The sequence below is a fragment of the Channa argus genome, chromosome 15 (assembly GCF_033026475.1).
Source record: "Channa argus isolate prfri chromosome 15, Channa argus male v1.0, whole genome shotgun sequence".
In the NCBI taxonomy this organism is placed as follows: Eukaryota; Metazoa; Chordata; class Actinopteri; order Anabantiformes; family Channidae; genus Channa; species Channa argus.
This window is the reverse complement of record NC_090211.1, coordinates 16,678,462-16,692,822: the sequence shown is the minus strand read 5'-3', so window position 1 is coordinate 16,692,822 and position 14,361 is coordinate 16,678,462. Positions and strand designations below refer to the sequence as shown.

The 14,361-nt window shown below is 40.0% G+C and overlaps 3 protein-coding genes across 3 annotated transcripts in view; all 3 read left to right on the top strand.

The window, feature by feature from the left end:
- Positions 1 to 1,178, top strand: part of LOC137100588 (hemicentin-1-like) — a 29,811-nt gene extending 28,633 nt beyond the window's left edge. The window contains exons 28-29 of the mRNA XM_067478470.1: positions 91 to 375; positions 581 to 1,178. Coding sequence (XP_067334571.1) covers positions 91 to 375; positions 581 to 1,053 — 758 coding nt within the window. The 3' untranslated portion in view covers positions 1,054 to 1,178. The remainder of the gene's footprint in view (positions 1 to 90; positions 376 to 580) is intronic.
- A 162-nt stretch (positions 1,179 to 1,340) lies between these two features.
- LOC137100576 (obscurin-like) lies at positions 1,341 to 5,262 on the top strand. The gene is made up of 9 exons (XM_067478466.1): positions 1,341 to 1,674; positions 1,880 to 2,176; positions 2,268 to 2,579; positions 2,689 to 2,973; positions 3,179 to 3,475; positions 3,567 to 3,878; positions 3,988 to 4,272; positions 4,478 to 4,774; positions 4,866 to 5,262. The coding sequence occupies exons 1-9, from the start codon at positions 1,377 to 1,379 to the stop codon at positions 5,204 to 5,206; spliced, it is 2,724 nt and encodes a 907-aa protein (XP_067334567.1). The 5' UTR covers positions 1,341 to 1,376; the 3' UTR covers positions 5,207 to 5,262.
- Positions 5,259 to 12,780, top strand: LOC137100590 (uncharacterized). The gene is made up of 15 exons (XM_067478472.1): positions 5,259 to 5,571; positions 5,777 to 6,073; positions 6,165 to 6,476; positions 6,586 to 6,870; positions 7,076 to 7,372; positions 7,464 to 7,775; positions 7,885 to 8,169; positions 8,375 to 8,671; positions 8,763 to 9,074; positions 9,184 to 9,468; positions 9,605 to 9,646; positions 10,037 to 10,345; positions 10,478 to 10,795; positions 11,200 to 11,354; positions 11,974 to 12,780. Exons 1-15 carry the CDS (start codon positions 5,274 to 5,276, stop codon positions 11,986 to 11,988), a joined length of 3,819 nt encoding a protein of 1,272 aa, XP_067334573.1. The 5' UTR covers positions 5,259 to 5,273; the 3' UTR covers positions 11,989 to 12,780.
- Positions 12,781 to 14,361: the final 1,581 nt, after the last annotated feature.

Genomic DNA, 14,361 nt, shown 5'->3' with positions numbered 1-14,361 from the left:
CTTCCCTTAATGACAGCTGAGTTCATGTTTCACACCTTGTTCATCTGTAACAGACTGATTCACTGATGCACTGACTGATGTCTCCTTTAGTGGACCCATCAGTGGAGCTTCTTGTTGTCCCCAGTGAAGAGTCAGGACCACAGAAACTCTCATGCTCTGGTTCAGGCTTCAACCCTCAAATTCAGTGGTTTTTTGAGACTCAGCAAAGATCTTCATCAACTAACGACATCAGTGTGGCTGCAGATGGACGTGTGACAGTAACCAGTCAACTTCATGTCCCTCAAGCAGAGTGGAAAACAGGGAAGGTCTTCACATGTGAAGTGTCTGAGAGGTCTCTGAGTCAAAAGGTCAGGAAGGACATCAGTTTCTGTCCAGGTAAAATTAAAGCACTGTACATAATCACACTTACATGTCAAAGTTTGTATAATATAAAAAGTACCTATTATATCATCAATGACATTAGAAAAAAAGCATGTTATCATACACTGACAACACGTATATATTGTCAAAAATGTGCATTGCCATCCACTGAGCAGTGGTAATTGGATTAACATGTGTGGACAAACGTTTGTTCCTGCAGTCCATTCAGCATCTCCTCCTTCCATTCATGTGGAGACTCCCAGCTTCAAAACAGTAATGATGGCAACATCTGAGGTGACAGCAACATGTTCAGTCCAAAGTGATTTTGATGCCAAGGTAACCTGGCTGATGGATGGGAGAGCTGCACAAAGTAACACAGTGACACAGGACAGAAACATGACTATTATAATCAGTACACTGAGAGTTTCCTCAAGTCAGTGGAAACAACTGAAGCGTGTAACATGCAGAGCAGAGCATAAGTGCTTTTCAATCACTGAGAAAACTGTAGATGTTGCAGGTAAGAAAATACACAACAAGAACATCAGCTGCTTTGTGACAAGAAACCAAAAAGAAAACATTTGGATTTGTTTCCTGCTGTTTTCATCCAGGACCTGCAGTTACAGCTCCATCAGTGGAGATCAGGAGATCTCTCCCAGATTTGCTGAAGGGAAACAGTGTTGTGCTCGTCTGTGATGTTACACAACTCTCCTCCAGTGACCTCTACATCACCTTTCAGGCCAACAATGCTGACATCTCTGAAAAACTGTATGTTGACCTCCCTGAATCCCCAGGCCCTCATTCAGTCAGTAGAACATTCTCTGTACCTACAAACCACTGGAAGAAAGGCACAAGTTTCACCTGCACAGTGAATCAAGGCTTCTCTACAAACTTCAAATCACAATCCACTGGCAATATTTTTGGTGAGAGGAGTTCATCTTTCTTCCCTTAATGACAGCTGAGTTCATGTTTCACACCTTGTTCATCTGTAACAGACTGATTCACTGATGCACTGACTGATGTCTCCTTTAGTGGACCCATCAGTGGAGCTTCTTGTTGTCCCCAGTGAAGAGTCAGGACCACAGAAACTCTCATGCTCTGGTTCAGGCTTCAACCCTCAAATTCAGTGGTTTTTTGAGACTCAGCAAAGATCTTCATCAACTAACGACATCAGTGTGGCTGCAGATGGACGTGTGACAGTAACCAGTCAACTTCATGTCCCTCAAGCAGAGTGGAAAACAGGGAAGGTCTTCACATGTGAAGTGTCTGACAGGCCTCTGAGTCCAAACGTCAGGAAGGACATCAGTTTCTGTTCAGGTAAAATTAAAGCACTGTACATAATCACACTTACATGTCAAAGTTTGTATAATATAAAAAGTACCTATTATATAATCAATGACATTAGAAAAAAAGCATGTTATCATACACTGACAACACGTATATATTGACACAAATGTGCATTGCCATCCACTGAGCAGTGGTAATTGGATTAACATGTGTGGACAAACATTTGTTCCTGCAGTTCATTCAGCATCTCCTCCTTCCATTCATGTGGAGACTCCCAGCTTCAAAACAGTAATGATGGCAACATCTGTGGTGACAGCAACATGTTCAGTCCAAAGTGATTTTGATGCCAAGGTAACCTGGCTGATGGATGGGAGAGCTGCACAAAGTAACACAGTGACACAGGACAGAAACATGACTATTATAATCAGTACACTGAGAGTTTCCTCAAGTCAGTGGAAAGGACTGAATAATGTAACATGCAGAGCAGAGCATAAGTGCTTTTCAACCACTGAGAAAACTGTAGATGTTGCAGGTAAGAAAATACACAACAAGAACATCAGCTGCTTTGTGACAAGAAAACAAAAAGAAAACATTTGGATTTGTTTCCTGCTGTTTTCATCCAGGACCTGCAGTTACAGCTCCAACAGTGGAGATCAGGAGATCTCTCCCAGATTTGCTGAAGGGAAACAGTGTTGTGCTCGTCTGTGATGTTACACAACTCTCCTCCAGTGACCTCTACATCACCTTTCAGGCTAACAATGCTGACATCTCTGAAAAACTGTATGTTGACCTCCCTGAATCCCCAGGCCCTTATTCAGTCAGTAGAACATTCTCTGTACCTTCAAATCACTGGAAGAAAGGCACAAGTTTCACCTGCACAGTGAATCAAGGCTTCTCCAGAAACTTCAAATCACAATCCACTGGCAATATTTTTGGTGAGAGGGGTTAATCTTTCTTCCCTTAATGACAGCTGAGTTCATGTTTCACACCTTGTTCATCTGTAACAGACTGATTCACTGATGCACTGACTGATGTCTCCTTTAGTGGACCCATCAGTGGAGCTTCTTGTTGTCCCCAGTGAAGAGTCAGGACCACAGAAACTCTCATGCTCTGGTTCAGGCATCAACGCTCAAATTCAGTGGTTTTCTGAGACTCAGCAAAGATCTTCATCAACTAAGGACATCAGTGTGGGTTCAGATGGACGTGTGACAGTAACCAGTCAACTTCATGTCCCTCAAGCAGAGTGGAAAACAGGGAAGGTCTTCACATGTGAAGTGTCTGAGAGGTCTTCGAGTCCAAAAGTCAGGAAGGACATCAGTTTCTGTTCAGGTAAAATTAAAGCACTGTACATAATCACACTTACATGTCAAAGTTTGTGTAATATAAAAAGTACCTATTATATTATCAATGACATTAGAAAAAAAGCATGTTATCATACACTGACAACACGTATATATTGACAAAAATGTGCATTGCCATCCACTGAGCAGTGGTAATTGGATTAACATGTGTGGACAAACATTTGTTCCTGCAGTTCATTCAGCATCTCCTCCTTCCATTCATGTGGAGACTCCCAGCTTCAAAACAGTAATGATGGCAACATCTGAGGTGACAGCAACATGTTCAGTCCAAAGTGATTTTGATGCCAAGGTAACCTGGCTGATGGATGGGAGAGCTGCACAAAGTAACACAGTGACACAGGACAGAAACATGACTATTATAATCAGTACACTGAGAGTTTCCTCAAGTCAGTGGAAACAACTTAATCGTGTAACATGCAGAGCAGAGCATAAGTGCTTTTCAACCACTGAGAAAACTGTAGATGTTGCAGGTAAGAAAATACACAACAAGAACATCAGCTGCTTTGTGACAAGAAAACAAAAAGAAAACATTTGGATTTGTTTCCTGCTGTTTTCATCCAGGACCTGCAGTTACAGCTCCAACAGTGGAGATCAGGAGATCTCTCCCAGATTTGCTGAAGGGAAACAGTGTTGTGCTCGTCTGTGATGTTACACAACTCTCCTCCAGTGACCTCTACATCACCTTTCAGGCCAACAATGCTGACATCTCTGAAAAACTGTATGTTGACCTCCCTGAATCCCCAGGCCCTCATTCAGTCAGTAGAACATTCTCTGTACCTTCAAATCACTGGAAGAAAGGCACAAGTTTCACCTGCACAGTGAATCAAGGCTTCTCCAGAAACTTCAAATCACAATCCACTGGCAATATTTTTGGTGAGAGGAGTTCATCTTTCTTCCCTTAATGACAGCTGAGTTCATGTTTCACACCTTGTTCATCTGTAACAGACTGATTCACTGATGCACTGACTGATGTCTCCTTTAGTGGACCCATCAGTGGAGCTTCTTGTTGTCCCCAGTGAAGAGTCAGGACCACAGAAACTCTCATGCTCTGGTTCAGGCATCAACGCTCAAATTCAGTGGTTTTCTGAGACTCAGCAAAGATCTTCATCAACTAAGGACATCAGTGTGGGTGCAGATGGACGTGTGACAGTAACCAGTCAACTTCATGTCCCTCAAGCAGAGTGGAAAACAGGGAAGGTCTTCACATGTGAAGTGTCTGAGAGGTCTTCGAGTCCAAAAGTCAGGAAGGACATCAGTTTCTGTTCAGGTAAAATTAAAGCACTGTACATAATCACACTTACATGTCAAAGTTTGTATAATATAAAAAGTACCTATTATATAATCAATGACATTAGAAAAAAAGCATGTTATCATACACTGACAACACATACATATTGACAAAAATGTGCATTGCCATCCACTGAGCAGTGGTAATTGGATTAACATGTGTGGACAAACATTTGTTCCTGCAGTTCATTCAGCATCTCCTCCTTCCATTCATGTGGAGACTCCCAGCTTCAAAACAGTAATGATGGCAACATCTGAGGTGACAGCAACATGTTCAGTCCAAAGTGATTTTGATGCCAAGGTAACCTGGCTGATGGATGGGAGAGCTGCACAAAGTAACACAGTGACACAGGACAGAAACATGACTATTATAATCAGTACACTGAGAGTTTCCTCAAGTCAGTGGAAACAACTGAAGCGTGTAACATGCAGAGCAGAGCATAAGTGCTTTTCAACCACTGAGAAAACTGTAGATGTTGCAGGTAAGAAAATACACAACAAGAACATCAGCTGCTTTGTGACAAGAAACCAAAAAGAAAACATTTGGATTTGTTTCCTGCTGTTTTCATCCAGGACCTGCAGTTACAGCTCCATCAGTGGAGATCAGGAGATCTCTCCCAGATTTGCTGAAGGGAAACAGTGTTGTGCTCGTCTGTGATGTTACACAACTCTCCTCCAGTGACCTCTACATCACCTTTCAGGCCAACAATGCTGACATCTCTGAAAAACTGTATGTTGACCTCCCTGAATCCCCAGGCCCTTATTCAGTCAGTAGAACATTCTCTGTACCTTCAAATCACTGGAAGAAAGGCACAAATTTCACCTGCACAGTGAATCAAGGCTTCTCCACAAACTTCAAATCACAATCCACTGGCAATATTTTTGGTGAGAGGAGTTCATCTTTCTTCCCTTAATGACAGCTGAGTTCATGTTTCACACCTTGTTCATCTGTAACAGACTGATTCACTGATGCACTGACTGATGTCTCCTTTAGTGGACCCATCAGTGGAGCTTCTTGTTGTCCCCAGTGAAGAGTCAGGACCACAGAAACTCTCATGCTCTGGTTCAGGCTTCAACCCTCAAATTCAGTGGTTTTTTGAGACTCAGCAAAGATCTTCATCAACTAACGACATCAGTGTGGCTGCAGATGGACGTGTGACAGTAACCAGTCAACTTCATGTCCCTCAAGCAGAGTGGAAAACAGGGAAGGTCTTCACATGTGAAGTGTCTGAGAGGTCTCTGAGTCAAAAGGTCAGGAAGGACATCAGTTTCTGTCCAGGTAAAATTAAAGCACTGTACATAATCACACTTACATGTCAAAGTTTGTATAATATAAAAAGTACCTATTATATAATCAATGACATTAGAAAAAAAGCATGTTATCATACACTAACAACACGTATATATTGACACAAATGTGCATTGCCATCCACTGAGCAGTGGTAATTGGATTAACATGTGTGGACAAACATTTGTTCCTGCAGTTCATTCAGCATCTCCTCCTTCCATTCATGTGGAGACTCCCAGCTTCAAAACAGTAATGATGGCAACATCTGTGGTGACAGCAACATGTTCAGTCCAAAGTGATTTTGATGCCAAGGTAACCTGGCTGATGGATGGGAGAGCTGCACAAAGTAACACAGTGACACAGGACAGAAACATGACTATTATAATCAGTACACTGAGAGTTTCCTCAAGTCAGTGGAAACAACTGAAGCGTGTAACATGCAGAGCAGAGCATAAGTGCTTTTCAACCACTGAGAAAACTGTAGATGTTGCAGGTAAGAAAATACACAACAAGAACATCAGCTGCTTTGTGACAATAAACCAAAAAGAAAACATTTGGATTTGTTTCCTGCTGTTTTCATCCAGGACCTGCAGTTACAGCTCCATCAGTGGAGATCAGGAGATCTCTCCCAGATTTGCTGAAGGGAAACAGTGTTGTGCTCGTCTGTGATGTTACACAACTCTCCTCCAGTGACCTCTACATCACCTTTCAGGCCAACAATTCTGACATCTCTGAAAAACTGTATGTTGACCTCCCTGAATCCCCAGGCCCTCATTCAGTCAGTAGAACATTCTCTGTACCTTCAAATCACTGGGAGAAAGGCACAAGTTTCACCTGCACAGTGAATCAAGGCTTCTCCACAAACTTCAAATCACAATCCACTGGCAATATTTTTGGTGAGAGGAGTTCATCTTTCTTCCCTTAATGACAGCTGAGTTCATGTTTCACACCTTGTTCATCTGTAACAGACTGATTCACTGATGCGCTGACTGATGTCTCCTTTAGTGGACCCATCAGTGGAGCTTCTTGTTGTCCCCAGTGAAGAGTCAGGACCACAGAAACTCTCATGCTCTGGTTCAGGCTTCAACCCTCAAATTCAGTGGTTTTTTGAGACTCAGCAAAGATCTTCATCAACTAACGACATCAGTGTGGCTGCAGATGGACGTGTGACAGTAACCAGTCAACTTCATGTCCCTCAAGCAGAGTGGAAAACAGGGAAGGTCTTCACATGTGAAGTGTCTGAGAGGTCTCTGAGTCAAAAGGTCAGGAAGGACATCAGTTTCTGTCCAGGTAAAATTAAAGCACTGTACATAATCACACTTACATGTCAAAGTTTGTATAATATAAAAAGTACCTATTATATAATCAATGACATTAGAAAAAAAGCATGTTATCATACACTAACAACACGTATATATTGACACAAATGTGCATTGCCATCCACTGAGCAGTGGTAATTGGATTAACATGTGTGGACAAACATTTGTTCCTGCAGTTCATTCAGCATCTCCTCCTTCCATTCATGTGGAGACTCCCAGCTTCAAAACAGTAATGATGGCAACATCTGTGGTGACAGCAACATGTTCAGTCCAAAGTGATTTTGATGCCAAGGTAACCTGGCTGATGGATGGGAGAGCTGCACAAAGTAACACAGTGACACAGGACAGAAACATGACTATTATAATCAGTACACTGAGAGTTTCCTCAAGTCAGTGGAAACAACTGAAGCGTGTAACATGCAGAGCAGAGCATAAGTGCTTTTCAACCACTGAGAAAACTGTAGATGTTGCAGGTAAGAAAATACACAACAAGAACATCAGCTGCTTTGTGACAATAAACCAAAAAGAAAACATTTGGATTTGTTTCCTGCTGTTTTCATCCAGGACCTGCAGTTACAGCTCCATCAGTGGAGATCAGGAGATCTCTCCCAGATTTGCTGAAGGGAAACAGTGTTGTGCTCGTCTGTGATGTTACACAACTCTCCTCCAGTGACCTCTACATCACCTTTCAGGCCAACAATTCTGACATCTCTGAAAAACTGTATGTTGACCTCCCTGAATCCCCAGGCCCTCATTCAGTCAGTAGAACATTCTCTGTACCTTCAAATCACTGGGAGAAAGGCACAAGTTTCACCTGCACAGTGAATCAAGGCTTCTCCACAAACTTCAAATCACAATCCACTGGCAATATTTTTGGTGAGAGGAGTTCATCTTTCTTCCCTTAATGACAGCTGAGTTCATGTTTCACACCTTGTTCATCTGTAACAGACTGATTCACTGATGCGCTGACTGATGTCTCCTTTAGTGGACCCATCAGTGGAGCTTCTTGTTGTCCCCAGTGAAGAGTCAGGACCACAGAAACTCTCATGCTCTGGTTCAGGCTTCAACCCTCAAATTCAGTGGTTTTTTGAGACTCAGCAAAGATCTTCATCAACTAACGACATCAGTGTGGCTGCAGATGGACGTGTGACAGTAACCAGTCAACTTCATGTCCCTCAAGCAGAGTGGAAAACAGGGAAGGTCTTCACATGTGAAGTGTCTGACAGGCCTCTGAGTCCAAACGTTAGGAAGGACATCAGTTTCTGTTCAGGTAAAATTAAAGCACTGTACATAATCACACTTACATGTCAAAGTTTGTATAATATAAAAAGTACCTATTATATAATCAATGACATTAGAAAAAAAGCATGTTATCATACACTAACAACACGTATATATTGACACAAATGTGCATTGCCATCCACTGAGCAGTGGTAATTGGATTAACATGTGTGGACAAACATTTGTTCCTGCAGTTCATTCAGCATCTCCTCCTTCCATTCATGTGGAGACTCCCAGCTTCAAAACAGTAATGATGGCAACATCTGTGGTGACAGCAACATGTTCAGTCCAAAGTGATTTTGATGCCAAGGTAACCTGGCTGATGGATGGGAGAGCTGCACAAAGTAACACAGTGACACAGGACAGAAACATGACTATTATAATCAGTACACTGAGAGTTTCCTCAAGTCAGTGGAAACAACTGAAGCGTGTAACATGCAGAGCAGAGCATAAGTGCTTTTCAACCACTGAGAAAACTGTAGATGTTGCAGGTAAGAAAATACACAACAAGAACATCAGCTGCTTTGTGACAATAAACCAAAAAGAAAACATTTGGATTTGTTTCCTGCTGTTTTCATCCAGGACCTGCAGTTACAGCTCCATCAGTGGAGATCAGGAGATCTCTCCCAGATTTGCTGAAGGGAAACAGTGTTGTGCTCGTCTGTGATGTTACACAACTCTCCTCCAGTGACCTCTACATCACCTTTCAGGCCAACAATTCTGACATCTCTGAAAAACTGTATGTTGACCTCCCTGAATCCCCAGGCCCTCATTCAGTCAGTAGAACATTCTCTGTACCTTCAAATCACTGGGAGAAAGGCACAAGTTTCACCTGCACAGTGAATCAAGGCTTCTCCACAAACTTCAAATCACAATCCACTGGCAATATTTTTGGTTAGAGGAGTTCATCTTTCTTCCCTTAATGACAGCTGAGTTCATGTTTCACACCTTGTTCATCTGTAACAGACTGATTCACTGATGCGCTGACTGATGTCTCCTTTAGTGGACCCATCAGTGGAGCTTCTTGTTGTCCCCAGTGAAGAGTCAGGACCACAGAAACTCTCATGCTCTGGTTCAGGCTTCAACCCTCAAATTCAGTGGTTTTTTGAGACTCAGCAAAGATCTTCATCAACTAACGACATCAGTGTGGCTGCAGATGGACGTGTGACAGTAACCAGTCAACTTCATGTCCCTCAAGCAGAGTGGAAAACAGGGAAGGTCCTAACATGTGAAGTGTCTAACAGGCCTCTGAGTCCAAACGTCAGGAAGGACATCAGCCTCTTTTCAGGTAAAATATATACATAATCCTAAAAGCTAATAAATGTTATTTATGCCAATAAATGTCATTTATTCTATGCATTCCAAACATTTCAGACATTATTATGACATGCTATTTGTTGTATTTTCTTTCCCTTTCCCTTTAGCATCAATGTCTTGTGACGCAAAGAAGCGGGAAGACCACATGCGTAAGCAATAGCACAGACAGTGTTAGACATAATGACCAAGTTTATTAACTTTACATTTCACCTAACTGAAATAACCTAACAACAATAACAAATCTGTTTTGTTGGAAACATTATCTGGATTGCAGTCATGTTGCTTGGTAATTGGTAGCGTGTCGTCCTCCTCACCTGTCTCACAGTCATGATTTTAACTGAAAGGATGCACACGTATCGACCAATATCTTTCTGTTCTGTGTGCTATATTATATTATATATTATAATTTGTTCATGACTCAGGCATATGTAGTTGTAACTCAGAATATAGTTAGTTATGTGATTTTTAATTCTGATTATACTTGAATAATTGTATCAGAACCTGCTGATCACTTTTCTCTGTTGATCTTCCTCATGTAGCCTCTATTAGAGTGACCCTAAACCCTCCAAGTCCTAAAGAATTGTTCTACAACAAACAGGCAGTGCTGGAGTGTGTCATCACTGGACAGAACAAGACTATTGTTAATGAAGCTGAAATCAAATGGCAAATTGATGGGAAAAATGTGATCGGCACTAGTGAACCAACAAAACCTGATGGCAAAGAGCACAGCAAAAGCAGCACGTTGACTCGTAGTCCCACTGAGTGGGCGAAAGTCAATAAAGTCAGCTGTTCTGCTGTTAGAGAAGATATGACACCAGTTATCCGAGAGCTGACTGTCAACAACGGAGGTATGTGAGCAATGGAGACAGACCAGCACATTCAGTGAACATGTTCGGCGGGAAGCAGCCAACATACACACAAACATGTCGTACAGTAACAGAAAATATAAACTTATTTACTAAACCAAGTGTTTCTTTCAGATGGGAGTGAGCCAAAAGTGACAGTCCTCCCACAGGAGAACATGAACAACCCATCTGAGATCACTCTGATGTGCCTGGTCTCCAGTCCTGTGCTGCAGGATTATTACATCACATGGTCAGAAGATGAAGCACATAACAATCGAAACTATGTTGATGGCATCAACTTCACCCCACAGAAAACCCAAAGTCTATACTTAGTTACAAGTGTTTACACAACCACCAAGCAAAAATGGGACAATAATACAATGTTCAATTGCAACATCTGGCCTGCAGGCAGGAATGAGGCTTTGAAACCACATGGAGTGTCTGCAGCCAACGGTAACTCATGTGAATGTGACAAATAATAAATTGAATTTTAAATTTTGTAATTTGTCATTTTGTCTGTGGACTCTGTGATCTCGTTAGTCTTTGTCATTGTGGAAACAGTCAACATGTTAATGTAATTGTGTTTGTCATATTGTGTTTGATCTGTCAATGTCACATTGTCCAATGGCTGTTTTAAATAAATGTTGCATGGAGACACTTTGTTTCATGTTCTTCAATGTTTCTCATTTTTCAAAACTAAATGTAATGACAGCAAAAACAATCATTTTGTAAACACTAATCATGTTTAAAGGCTTTATTCATGAGATACAGCTGTATCTGGTATTCATACAAAACCTCACACAAGCACAAACACACCCACACACATCATCTAACCACTTACACTGTCCTCTCCTTAGGGACGTCCACAGACTTTAAACCAAGTTTGGATGGGAGTTGCACAGAGGATGATGCTGAAGAAGATGAGCTCAGCAGTCTGTGGTCCACAGCCTCCTCCTTCATATTCCTTTTCATATTCTCTTTGTTTTATAGCATGATATTCAGCCTGGCCAAGGTAAACACGCAGGCTTTCACTTCACTTAGTAATACAAAGTTCTGTTTATAAAATGAAATGAAACACTGTGTACATTATATGCACAGAAAATAAGTTAATGGTTTTCATGAAAGATTCAAAAATAGTCTGGTCCTGTAAGAACAAAAATGCCACATATAAACAAAAGTTGACTCAAACATGTCCTAAAATGGGAATATGACCATTACTTACTTTATTGTTTAAGGGCCAAGTTTTCCAGGTTTGTCTAGTTTGGGAAACAACAAGATTGCAGTGATGAAATCTTACAGCTGTTTCATAATGCATATGAAAAGTCAATGTAATATTTTGGTAACGCTTTAGATTACACCCCATGAGTTACAGGGTAAGTACAGCTAATTCACTGTGTACTTATCTACGTAACTACGGTGTAGGTGTTTTTCTTATTCTCATATTGTTACCTGGTTTTCCCGGAGTTTGCTTATTGTTTTTAAGTAAGAACAAATTTGTATCCATACGTACTGAGGAGGTACACCGGTGTTATTAATAAGTACACAGTAAGTTTGCTGTACTTACCCTGTGTGTCGCAGGCTGTAATCTAAAATACCATACCAATTATCATATTTTTTTTTATGTTTTTCAGATGAAGAAATCATAAAGGATGAAATAAATCCACAGCAGAGAAAACACCACTGAACGTATACTTTTTGTTGTTGTTGTTGTTGTTGTTTATCAGTATCTGTTATGAGTCCTGATGATTTACAACTGCAGCTTCTAATTATTTGTTATAAGCTAATTTTCTGCATTAGATACTGTTGTTACTTTAGGATTTCAGAAGTGTTTGATTACTTTTCCTTATTATCTTTAATATAATTAAAATGGGTGCAAAATATAAGTTCTCCCATGACATGTAAATAAATTGTACTGTTCTAGAAATTCATGTATTTTTGTATCTTTGCATGTTTGTGCATTTCATGTTTTTGACAGTATTTTTTCACAAGTCCATAAGTTAACAGTATATTAGGTTTGGACAAAAGAATACTAACTAAAGGGAATGTGAATATGAGGTAAAGTGTGTTTGTGACGAACAAAGACAAGCTTCACCTTCAGTTACACATAAATAACACCCTTTTAATAACTTCTGTTATTAGTTAAGATGAGATGGTTTTCATGTTCCCTGGTGTGAAGTCCCTTCCCCGTCTCTATGCAGCACTGAGAAAACACCTGCACCAGTGAGACTTTGTAGAAACCCACCAGAATTAAAAATACCTTCCTGAAAGTCAGAGACACATCTGTTGGTGTATTTATTTGCATATCAGTATGTATTTGAGCATAAATTCCGTAATCGATTGAATAATAGAACAGTGGTTTCTTACAATCATTTATTAATTGCATCTTAATTGTAATTATCCATTAAGTAATAATAAACATTCTTATATTGTTAAACCTTTTTGCTCTTCAAGCCATCCATTTTTTTGTTTCAGCATGGTGGTGCTGTGCTCGAATGGGTTTCCTGCAGGTACTCTGGTTTCCTCTTACCGTCCATAGACATACATGTTAGGTCGACCGGTGACTCAATTTGAAACAGAAAACCTACAATGTCCATTTGGAGTTTTCTTGGACGAACACGATCACAGACACTAACCAACATGTTGAGTAAGACTGTTATATTGATTTGTCTCTACTGCATTTATTTTAGTTTTATTTTACATAAAGCAGTAAATTCCGTGGTACATGTAAAATCACAAGTCAGAAATTACCAGTGTAAAACTCCTGTTGACAATATAGATCCTCTAACCTCTCAAGTGAAGAAATCTGCGTTTGGTTTTTGTATAAGTGTTTACCAAAGTGGTGGGGTGGCACTGAGATAAACATCCATACAAAAACCTAAGAGCAAAAATCATTCAATCTTTACTCTTGATATGTTAAAAAAAGCATCAGACGCATAGTATCTCTTTGCACTGATCAGTCAGAGCAGATAAAACCCGGCAGGAGATTTTGTTAATGAGATGTTTGTTTAAAAATATATTAAAATGTCTGTTATGTATTATCAGTTAGGAAATTATCAGTTAGGAAATTTTAAATATAGTATTGTTTTTTTTAAATAGACAATGTGACAGACTTAAACAAGTAAACACTGAACAATGACATTAAGAACTAAAATCTTTTTTAGTTTATTTAAAAAAAACAATGATGAAATATCAAGTCAACAATATGTTTAAAGTTTACTTTCAAACTTTTCCTGATGTGTAATTTTTCCCAGCAAGAACTCAACTTTTTAGGCGTTTGCATTTATTGCAAAATGAAAAGAATAACAAAGTTGACTAGAGTTAATGGTAAACAAGAAAATAAAGGTAAAAGGGTTTATTTAATCAGGGTTGTGGTCTGACACGCAGCTCAGTGTTGAGAGCTGCGTAATAAATACATGCAGTATTTATTTTTAATTCTGACACTGACTCTTCTAATGTCTGTGATCTACTTTTCAGATGAGTAATAGATTATCTCTTTCAAATTTATAAAACTCTGTTGTGGAGAAACTACCAACTGTGGTTCAGTGCAAACCTGCTTCTGGAGATAAAATGACTATTGGTTGTCTCACACATGACTTCTACCTGAAGGGTATTTTGCAGTGGACTGACGAAAGTAGGACCACCCTGACTTCTGTACAATACCCTCCCTCTGAAATACACAGCAGCTATGTAGGAGTGAGTTTCAAAAACGTGGTTGTTTTGTTTACAAACACAAATTAACAGCATTGTAAATATGAGGAATAGTGTGGTTATGACAAGCATACAATGCTTCTTAGGATTTTGTTTTATTTTCATTCACAACACACGTTTATAAAAACCTATAAAAGCTCAAGTCAACATACTGTAAACTTCTGTTACCAGTTAAGCTCAAACGGTTTTACCTTTCCTTGTGTTTCTAAGCATATCATCTTTAGAGCTCCACTTCCTTTACTCTCTGCACCACTGGGAAAACACCTGCAATAGTGAAACTTTGTAGAAACTCAACAGAATTGCAAATAAAC